General features: G+C 45.2%; 1 protein-coding gene across 1 annotated transcript; it reads left to right on the forward strand.

Moving 5' to 3' along the window:
• Nucleotides 1–1,551: 1,551 nt before the first annotated feature.
• Nucleotides 1,552–8,607, forward strand: inka2 (inka box actin regulator 2). Its single transcript, XM_072480150.1, has 2 exons — nt 1,552–1,986; nt 6,462–8,607. The coding sequence occupies exons 1-2, from the start codon at nt 1,951–1,953 to the stop codon at nt 7,524–7,526; spliced, it is 1,101 nt and encodes a 366-aa protein (XP_072336251.1). The 5' UTR covers nt 1,552–1,950; the 3' UTR covers nt 7,527–8,607.
• Nucleotides 8,608–11,820: the final 3,213 nt, after the last annotated feature.

The following is an 11,820-nucleotide window of genomic DNA, read 5'->3' on the forward strand; positions in this document are numbered from 1 at the left end:
AGTAGGTTCGAGGGGCCGAGGGGCCTATTCCTGCTCCTAATTTGTATGTTGGTATGTTCTCTGGAGATTATCCTCACAGACTAGCAGTGGTTCAGTGGCTAGCTCTCTCACCTCTGGGTCAGTTTTGTGTTCATACTCCCATTCCAGGGCTGCAAGCATAAAATCTAAGCTGTCACTCCTGACGCAGTGCTGCACTGTCAGAGGTGCCATCTTTCCGCCGAGGTGTTAAAGCTGCCTTTCAATATTGTCTACATTTCAAAAGTCCTTTGTTGACCGTCAAGCACTTTGGAACGTCCCAAGGCCACAAAAGACACGATGTAAATGCAAGCCTTTCTTTTTATTGGCACTCCAGTGACATGCTGGCACGAGACTGAAGCCAAGCTCAGACACAGGAGTGTTTGATACAGACACTAGAGAACGATAATGCCAGGGTTTGGCTGTCGCCCTATGTCATTGGGTGAGGAATGAGCCTTCTGCCGGATGTACTATGTATCTCTGTGTGCCTAAGGTTCTGTCACTGATCAGGAGCCAAGAAATGTGAGGACTTCACTCCTGGCATTTTCTGATCTGGCTCGGACCTCCTAAGTGTTGGTGTCACACCGTACACGACACATTGGGAACACATAAGCGATATTTAAGTGGTGCTTCTGTATGTCTCATACAGGGGCACTGCATGTTTCTTTTTCTACTTTCAGCAATATAACAGAAATTGTGAGTGTGCTTCACCATATTGGACACCAAATGATTATAACACTGCCAAGGCATCTATTAATTTCTAGGCCCCACTGCCCAGGCTCCACTTGGCCCACATATAAAGAAGGCAGCTTTAGAAGGTATCGCTGCCTTGACTCATATCAACAGTAGGAGGCCATTCAGCCCCTCGTGCCATCATTTACCAGCACACAGTGGCAGCTGCATGCATCACTGATTGGCAAGATGCACGACAGCAACTCGCCGAGACTCCATCGACCTCACCTTGCAAACCTGCGACATCTATCGTCCGGAATCACAAGGGCAGCAGGCGCACAGGAACACCACCCGCTGCAAGTTCCCCTCCAAGGTCAAACCCCGTCCTGATTTGGAAATATATCGTCGTTTCTTCACCGTGGCCGGGTCAACATCCTGGAGCTCTCTCTCTAACAGCACTGTGGGTGTACCTACACCGCATGGACTGCAGCAGCTCAAGAAGGTGGTTCACCACCACTTTCTCAAGGGCAGGGGCAATAAATACTGGCCTAGCCAGCGATGCCTGCATAATGTGAATTACTAAATATAAATAGTGGCTGACCTCTGTCTTTTAACTGCATCCACCTGCCTTGAGTTCATGAGCATTCATACCCTTGCACACCACAATCTATTAGTCTCTGTCTGAAATATTATATTGGACCCCCAGCCTCAAAAGTCCTTTGGGGGCGGATTCAGATTTTCACTCTCCCTTGTGTAAGTAAGTGGCGTCAAAGTCAGAAAGGAACATAAACAGGACTGGCAGCAATGCGGGGGGGGGGGGGGGGGGGGGATGAGGGAAAGAGACTGTCTCTAAAATATATTTATTACAATAATCAGAAGATAAAATGACTGTGGTGTCAGGGGAAGAAAGAAATAAGAGAGGACGGATGTGGGTAAAAGCCTAGCTAATGATCAATAGGTCAGTGCTGAGGGGACGGTAATATGATACCAAATCCAGCAAACACTTGCACTGTACAGACTCGACCAGACGTAAGTGGGACTATGCAAAGCCAACCTCTCTAAGCAGCCCTCCCTCCCTCTTTCTCTCTGTGTAATTCAGACCGGCTGACAGACAGAGGGATACTGTATCCAGAGGCTGCACACTCTTCCCAATGGACACGTGGATTGTGCTGCATTCTTTTCGGGTGGTGTAGATTCATGTTTTGACCCTCTATAACTTTTTGTTTTGCTTTTGTTTGACTGTCCCCCCCGATAAAGGGGACCATGGACAACAGCCTGCGCCGTCTGAAGCAAGAGTTGGTAAGGTGGACTCGATTTACTTGGGAGTTTTGTGTGGGTGTGTGGGGTGGGGTGTGGGTGTGTGTGTGTATGGGTGTGTGTGTGTATGGGTGTGTGGGGTGGGGTGTGGGTGTATGGGGTGAGGTGTGTGTGTGGGTGTGTGGGTGTGTATGGGTGGATGTGTGTGGGTGTGTGTGTATGTGTGTGTGTGTGTGGGGAAGGGTGAATGTGTGTGTGTGGGTGTGTGTATGGGTGGGTGGGTGTGGGTGTGTGTGTGTATGGGTGTGTGTATGTGTGTGTGTGTGTATGGGTGTGTGTGTATGGGTGGGTGGGTGTATGGGTGTGTGTGTGTGTATGGGTGTGTGTATGTGTGTGTGTGTGTATGGGTGGGTGGGTGCTGTTCTTGCCTCTCACAAGAGTGGGGCGATTGATGTGAAGTTACCCCACTCTTGTACGTGCTCATAAAACGAACCGTTTTTGTATATCAAATATTAAACTATTGTCTCCATCATCTCCTAATTCAATTCAACCATTTAGGGAATAATAGATTGTGAAGGTGTTGGAATGCCGAAATTTCAGCATTACCATCTGCCCCTGCAGTAAAGTGCGACTGAACAATAATGAAGTCAACTACAATTCTGTAAATATAATTCATTTTCCAGATTGGTTCAGATGGAAATCAGTGCACTCAGCTCATTATTACTTGTCCTTTTTTGGGGGGAGGGGGGGAGGTGAGTTTCTTGTGTATAAATTAACACCTTCTAGGATTTCGTGTCACTTTTGTTATGTGTGTGCTGTGTTTTATTAGTGTGGTGGAGGGGGTTCTAACACAGGACCCTCCCATCCAGCCGTTCCCTCCCTCCCAGTGCCCTCAATTACATAGAGGTTAAAGAAGCTTCTCGCCTCAGGAAGGGGGTCGCCCTCACTATGTAGGGACACAAGTAGAATGACTCCTACTCTATTGAGGGGAAAGGAAGCTTCAGTTGCAAATAAATCCCTTTTTTTTTAAAGATTGCATGGGACTCCGGAATTATTACCAGAGTTTTTTTTTCTTTGCATCGCAATCCGAAATTGTGCCCATTTTTCCTTTGGCAAAATTAAACTGCCTCGTTGAACATGATTCATATGATTCCCACACGCACGCATTCTGCCGAAAAAACACTCGGATTGAAAGCATTGGTGTGGAAAACATTATATCCCTCCGTCTCCTCGGTTTTCATTCACCGCTGCTGACAGTGAGCAGCACTCCATTCAAATACAGCCAGCAAAAAGACACAAAAACACACACACAGACATGGAGACACACTCAGACACAGACATCCACACAGAGAGACACACACATAGAGACACAGACATTCACACAGAGAGACATACACATAGAGATACACACAGACACAGACATCCACACAGAGAGACACACACATAGAGGCAGACATCCACACAGAGAGACACATACATAGAGACACAGACATTCACACAGAGACACACACATAGAGATACACACAGACATTCATACAGAGAGAGACACACACACAGACAGACATTCACACAGAGAGACACACACATAGAGACACACAGACACATTCACACAGAGACACACACAAAAACACACACACAGACACATACATTCACACAGAGGGACGCACAAAAAACACACACACTGACTCAGACATTCTCACAGACACACACACACATAGAGACACGCACACAGACATTCACACACAGAGAGACACACACATAGAGACACACACACAGACACAGACATTCACACAGAGAGACACATAGAGACACAGACATTCACACAGAGAGACACTCACATAGAGACACACACACAGATACAGACATTCACACGGAGAGACACACACATAGAGATACACACAGACACAGACATTCACACAGAGAGACACACACATAGAGACATACACAGACATTCACACAGAGAGGCACACAAAAACACACACACAGACACAGACATTCACACAGAGAGACACACACAGACACAGATATTCACACAGAGAGACACACACATAGAGACACACACACAAACACAGACATTCACACAGACACACACACATAGAGACACACACAGACACAGACATTTACACGAAGAGGCACACACACACAGACATTCACAGAGAGATACACACACAGCGATACACAGAGACACAGAGAAACACACAGACACAGAGAGAAACACACATAGAGACACACCGGCACATACACACACAGACATTCAGACAGAGAGACACACACAGGCATTCACTCAGAGAGACACACACAGACATTCACACAAAGACACACACACACAGACACAGACAGACATTCTCACAGAGAGGCACACACAGTGACACATATTTACACACAGACATTCACACAAAGAGACACACACACACAGACATTCACACAGAGACGCACACAGCGGGGCAGCATGGTGGCACAGTGGTTAGCATTGTTGCCTCACGGCGCCGAGGTCCCAGGTTCGATCCCGGCTCTGGGTCACTGTCCAAGCGGAGTTTGCACATTCTCCCAGTGTTTGCGTGGGTTTCTCCCCCACAACCCAAAATATGTGCAGGGTAGGTGAATTGAACACGCTAAATTGCCCCTTAATTGGAAAAAATGAATTGGGTACTCTAAATTCATTTAAAAAAAAGAGAGACACACACAGACACATGCACACACACAGACACACACACACAGACATTCACACACAGACACATGCACACACAGACATTCACACAGAGAAACACATACAAACATACAGACATTCACACACAGAGACACACACATAGACACACACAAAACACCCCTTCACACACAGAGACACATATAGAGACACACAAACACAAAACACACGTTCACACAGAGAAACACACACAAAACTCACATATTCACAGAGAGAGACACACAGACACCACACAGAAGCACACATTCACATAGAGAGACACACAAAGAGACGCACACAGACAGACAAACATACACACAAAAACATAGACACACAATTAGACACAAAGACATACAGACACACAAAAACATACATTCACACAGAGAGAGACACTCACACAGACACACAAAAAACACAGACAAAAAACACCGACTCACAAAAACAAACAGACACAAAACAGCCAATGTCTGAATTAAAACAATAAAAGTTCATATCTAACTCTGATATGTGTTCTTATGTTTAATCTACCCATTAAAGTAACCAGACAAAATATACCAGGGCAGTTCCCTCAGACTTACCAGCAGCAGTCAAAGCTTTCATACAGATTTTAATAAACATTTTATTTGATTGATATAGAACCTGACTGACCTCTGTGAAATATTAATGCTTATTAAAGCCTTGTCACTTGTCATGATATTTCGGGTGTAAGAAAAATATATGAAGCACACCTTGGGGTGATGATTAACTGGATCAACCAAGCGACACCCATCTAACATATGGCCACCGTTTGATGGTCTTGTATTTGTCACCAGATTCCTTGTCAATCAACATTAATAAAACACAGCTCCTTTGAAAGGGGCTTTATTCATCACACTCAGTGATGGGACAGTGCTTGTGCAGGAAGAAAATGACGTCTTAGACCAGATATGCTATTGTCAATTAAACAAGAGATGAAGATTAGAAAGTTACAGTAGATCATAACAAGGTTTCTGTTCAATAGCAAAGTGAATCTATGAACAAAATAACCAAACTCCCACTGGTGTAGACTGTATGGAAGAATATATATATAAAATATATCCTTATATATGTATATATATATGGCTATGTATATTAGAGAGAGGAACATTTAAAATATTTTCAGTAGGATTCATTCACAAATCTTTAACTTAATCCAACGTTGTGCCTTCATTTCTGATGTCGATGGAATTGTTTTATTAAAAACTGATTTGTTGACACGTCTGGGGGATACTTTTCATCCTGGGACTTGCATCAAGTTTTGAGGCGTTTCTACAGGGAAAATTAGTTGGCAAAGCTCGCTGACGTTGTAGATATCCCTTGTCAGCTCAATCGCGATTAAACCACTCGAGGGAGACCTAAAGCAGGAGCCAGATCACAAACACAGATCCCTTCCTGGAAAAAGACCCTAAAAGTTCAATTTTCCATCCCTATATTCTACCTTTCCCTCAATATCTTGTTAGAATGTACAGCCCAAATGCTTTGGAAAATCATATAAGCTTGGGAAACTACTTTGGTGCATGTTATATTTGTATTCAGTGATTTGACTCTGTGCAGGGGACCATTTAGAGTTATTTATTTAGGGCTTTGTTAGTCCCTGTAGATGGACAGACAAATAGAAAATTATTATTCGTCTTTTATATAAATGCTTTGGGAAGAGGAGGGGAGGGTCAATGTTGCGAATTGGTGAGCAAGCAAATGGCTGCCTTGTGCAGATGATGTGTGGTTCGTTAGTAGATGGGAATGACATAGAGATGTTTTCAATATATTCTGCTAATGTAATGCTGCAGTGCTAATTGTGTACAATGTGCATTGACAGCAATCTATGAAGGAGGCTGGAGATGGGTTGCAGGACCAGATGAATTCTATGATGGGCGCCCTCCAGGAGCTGAAACTTCTCCAAGTGCAGACAGCTTTGGAACAGTTGGAAATCTCAGGGCGCCAGAGTCAAGCTTCATCCATCACTAACAGCCAGCAACGATTGAGGAACGGGAAGGACGAACCCAAGAGCATTGAGGGCTGGCTAGGCTCCAAGATAGAAAGGAAAATCTCCAAACCCAACAGCAGCAAACTACGTGCATCGAGTCTCACAATCTTCCCAGGGCAGCCTGAAAAACCCATGGACTTGTGGTTAGGGGAATATCTAAAGGAGGCTCCTTGTGAAGAAATGCAGTCATCAGCATTATTATCGAAGCCTCTTGATCATCTGAAGGATGCCCCATCTTCAGCTTCATCCAGACTGGACCTCAACAAGCAGATCCAGGCTGTTGCCCCACCAGAGGTCCACAGGCTCCCTACAGCAAGCAAATCGGGCAGTAAGATAAGACAAGACTGCAATGCCTCAGACGACTGGACCTCCTCTCTGCTCTCCCAAAGTAGAAATAGACAACCCCTCATTTTGGGGGACAACGTCTTTGCTGACTTGGTGGGCAATTGGTTGGACTTGCCTGAGTTGGAGAAGAAGCCCCATTCTGCCTCCTTGAATGGAAGAGGTCGACATGACCACGTCCCCATGCTCAGCAGATCTCAGGAATTCCAGAAAAAATTGAACCTCACCGCCAATATCTTCAAGAAGCTGCTGAGAAGCGTCCGGCCTGACAAAAGCAAGCGGGTGAAGGAGAAGTGCAGCCAGGTGCCAGCGAGTAACCCGGGAGATGCCATCACCAAGAGGTCCACCAAGGGATCCAAGCAGAAGGTGACTTTTTACTTTGCGCTGCGAGGGAGCAACAGTCAGAACAGCAAAGTTCAGGATGGATGTGGGAGCTGTTGTACCACATTATTGGATGAAAGGAACCTGAGATCCAACAATTGCACAAATAAACTGGTCCAGGCAGTGACTGAGAAACAGTCTCAGTTTGACTATAACAATGTAGTTTGGGTGTGATTTCGAATGTGAAAATGTTGAAAGAAAATGAATTGCACTTAATTTCCTTTGCACCCTTGAATGGCCCCAGAGACAGCAGGATCAATATTGTTTACAGTACCTTTTGTTCAAACACCTTCTTTTTGAATATTTGAATGTCAAGAGTGAAATATGTCGTGACTAGTTGTCAGATGAAACATATTCAAGCTACTTTTCTCTCTGTTTGCCACATTTTACATTAAGACAAGCGGCGCTGAAATGTATCGCCCTGCAAATTGTCTGCAACGTCACCGTGATCCAAATGGGATAGATTCATCTTGCCTGCGCTCCCTTTTCAGAAAGTGAGGACTCCCATTGTTCCCTTGCTCATCTCCTGAATGAGCTGACCTTTTCTGGGCTACCGTTCCTGGAGGCCCTCCAGCTTCCGATCCATTTTACTCTCAACGTAAAAGGCTTCCACTGAGTCAGCTGGACATTTGACCCCTGAATTTGGTTGTTTACCATGTCCTGATCTCGTTTCCTGCTGATGGCCACCCAGCCGGGAGCACCTGGATAATGATCGGGTGACACCGACTGATTGTTGCCTTTCTTAGATATATTGAAGGGGACCGGAATGCCCCACCGAATGCCCCAACTGGGATCAGCAGAGTGGATCATCCTGGGGTGTGTTATTCAATATCACAAACAGCAGTACATTCAATAACTGAGTCATGAATGGGATCACGCACCCCTCAAACCTCTTGTCGCTATTTGCCTGTGCTTAAGAAGATTATTTTCTTTCTTATCCTGTAAGTTCTAATCGACACCTCAAACCTACATTTGTAATCACAAGATGAGTGGCATTTTCCTCATACTATAACGATGGTAGGACAGCTTCATTAGATGAATGTGAATATTATGTGGTTTGTGAATGAGTGAGGTGAAACATTAGGATTTTGTTTGTATTTAGTATCTGATTTGGTTGTTAATACTTCGATGTGGTAGAATAGGGAGGTATTACAGATGCTACTCATGGCCCTTCCAAGAACTAGACTGTTCTATATAGATAGGAACACACAGCTGGGAGATTTAATAAACGTTGACAGTGTCTACATTGAAACAAGGCTGGCTGATTTTTAAGACTTTGTTATGAATCTTGAGGATAATGTGATTCTTCGCTGACATGTTATTTTTAGACACATTTTCTTTCCTGTTCTCAATGATCTATATTGGCTCCCAGCCCAGTGGTACCTTGATTATGTTTTTAATTCTCACCCTCATGTTCAATTCGTTTGATGGTCTCTCACTTGTCTGTAATCTCTTCGAGCCCTACAACTAACTTTCCCAGATCTCTGCTATCATCTAATTCTGTACTCATCCTCGATTTTCATTATTTTACTATCAGAGGTCTTCAGCTGCCTAAGCTCTGGAATTTCCTCCCTATTCCTTGCTGTTGTTCCTCTTGTAAGACATTCATTATATTTGATCTCTTTGACCAAGCCTTTTTTTCCTGTTCTAACATCTCCTTCTCTCACGCAGTGTCAACTTTTGCCTGAGTATATTCTTGGGACATTTTACGATGTTAAAGGCAAGTTGTTGTCCCATCAGAAATTCAGGATGATCCTGATACATATGACCTTGCATGCGGCCCTGTGCTTGAAACAGCAGTTAGCAAAAATCTACCCCAAGATCAACCCGCAGATTATAAATACGTTGTAAACTCATGGTCCAGGAGATGGAACTGACTCTGAAATCCTTTCTGCAACTAAAATATTACTGACCCCAAGGGTCAATGATAGAGTGGGAGGAGAGAAAGATTTAGCAGTTAAGTGAGACAAATCCAAGCATGAGAGGGAGAAGCTGGGAACATTTTCCTCAGAACAGAGAAAGTTAAGGGGGGATTAAATTGAAAACTACGAAGGGTTTTGGAAACGTAGATGGGAAGAAACAGTCTCCACAATCAGCATCGTCACAACCCAAGGTTAGTCGTAGCTTTCAAAGGGAATTGGATATGCATTTGAAATGAAATTTGCAGGATGACAGAACAGGATAGTAGGACTATTTGGATAGCTTTTTCAAAGGGCCGGCACAGGTACGATGGGCTGAATGGCCTCCTCGTGTGCTATAAGATTCTCCCGGCAATTTTGGCAAAAATTATTCATTGTTCATTGGCCAGTTGAGCATTTTGGAAAATGTATGACGAGGGCATGAAATGAGAATAATTCCATAAAGGCATTGAAATGTTGGGGGTGGGGTTGGGGAATGGGGGTGGGGCAAACTGTGACGTTGGTCCATAGCCTATAGGACATGGGAAGGACACAGTTTTTTGCTGGCTTACGTTGGCCTACTCTAATTTATATGGGCCTGGAGTTTTAGAAAGGGCTGTCCTTCGCGCTGCTACTGCCATGGATGACTCCTCAATCAGAACACTAAAGATCTGTTGCCATTGGCAACACAAGAGAAATGCAAATGAAGTAAATTATAACTTTATATGAATGAGGTCCTCATTGCCCACTCTGATTGGATACTCCTGGAGATTGCATCACATGACTTCCCGCCTCACCCCCACATCCTGCCATTGGCCCATCCCCAAGGTGTCTCTCTATTTCCACTTCCAGTTAGAAAATGAGTGAAGTCTTTGTTACCCCAATGGGATTAAGAACCATAGAATGATAGAGCACAGAAGGAGACCATTCATCCCCTTGTGTCTGAGCTACCTCTGGCAAAGCCATCCAATTAATCCCAATGCTCCTTGATCTTTCCCCATGGCCCCTGAACTTTTCTTTTCCCTCCTGACTCTTTTTCACTCTGTTAGTGAAACAGTCTTTCTTCCTCTCCCTCCAATATTTTTAAAACTGCCTTCTCAAGGGAAATTAGGGGTGGGCAATAAATGCGAACCGTACCAACAATGCCCACGTCATGTGAAAAAATATTTTTAAAATTAAAGGGCAGCACGGTGGCGCAGTGGTTAGCACTGCTGTCTAACAGCGCCAGGGACCCAGGTTCGATTCCGATGACTGCGTGGAGTTTGCACGTTCTCTCCGTGTGTGCGTGGGTTTCTCCTGCGTGCTCCAGTTTCCTCTCACCGTCCAAAGATGTGTAGGTTAGGTGGGTCGGCCAATGCTCAATTGGCCCTTAGTGTGCAGGCTAGGCGGGGCCACGGGGAAAGGGTGGGGCGGTGGGCCTTGAGGGGCTGCTCTTTCAGAGGGTCGGTGCAGACACGATGGGCCAAATGGCCCCCTTCTGCACTGTAGGGTTTCTATGGATCTATGAAAAACAGTCCAGCGGAATGAAAATGGAAAAAGAGCACAGTTCTGTTTAACGCTACTGTGCTTTTTCTACCAGAGTTGCTCGTATCAGTGTCTGAACATTAACCTTGATTTCAGGAGACTCCAGGGTCCTCCTGGAGGAGTGAGAACTCAATATGAGGGTCACCACTTGGTCTATAAGGCTCCATTAATGTAAAAGCTTTGGTTACTTGGCGGTATAAACCTTTGCAACACTTGCGGAAAACTGAAAAATGGATGGCTGGTTGCCTGAAGCAACATTGCATTTGGAAAGAGCGCGTGGAAATCCAGATTCCGGCAGCCTGTCTCAATGCATTATATCAACCGCCAGAGCACAGCTGTTGAAATAATTCAAGCCATTGGTGAACTCAATCTCTCACACACTCACCAGCTGGCCCTCGACTTAGAGCAATGTTAAAACTGTGCGACTAAATCTGAAACCATTGGGTGTGGGGGTGAGAATGAACTCAAACTGACTCCGGTAGGATGTGCTCCTGATCTCTCACCTGGTCATAGAGTGTTCCCCCCACCCACACACATACCTCCCGCATTCCGCCCCCCCCCCCCGCCCTTTCTCCTCCATCTCCATTATTTTCTGTTTGTAAGATAAAAAACATTTTCAATGAAAATAACGATTATTTTAACGCCTCCTGCCCATTAATTTCTTCTCTTGGGTTTCGCCCACATCACCAACCCGGAGGTCAATTTTATTCCTGGAGCTTCCGGGGTTTCCCTGGAGGGTTGGCAACCCGGGTTGTGCCCAGGTGGAGTGCAGTGAGTGACGAGGGTGTTCGGGTGTTGCTTTTTGTGGTCCTGGCTGTGAATGTGACCTGAGCCAGGGAGATTTCTCCCCACCCATTGTGATCCACGGGATGAGCCCAAGAGCCAGATTAAGGATTCTTGGAGCCTCGGAAAACGGGAAACATCAGAGGTGTGGGGGGGGGTCGGTCCCAATTGACCTTCCCACCACTCACCACCCCCCCCCCTCTCTCTCTCTCTCTCTCCCCGACACTCTTTATCCCCGGCACCATTAAAATACAACCTTGACG

This window comes from Scyliorhinus torazame, chromosome 17 (assembly GCF_047496885.1).
Source record: "Scyliorhinus torazame isolate Kashiwa2021f chromosome 17, sScyTor2.1, whole genome shotgun sequence".
Classification (NCBI taxonomy): domain Eukaryota; kingdom Metazoa; phylum Chordata; class Chondrichthyes; order Carcharhiniformes; family Scyliorhinidae; genus Scyliorhinus; species Scyliorhinus torazame.

Bases quoted from the DNA above. Each gene is read 5' to 3' on its own strand.
- inka2 (XM_072480150.1), top strand. From the start codon at position 1,951: ATGGACAACAGCCTGCGCCGTCTGAAGCAAGAGTTG. The intron at 1,987-6,461 runs GTAAGGTGGACT...GTGCATTGACAG, and splicing joins GCCGTCTGAAGCAAGAGTTG to CAATCTATGAAGGAGGCTGG.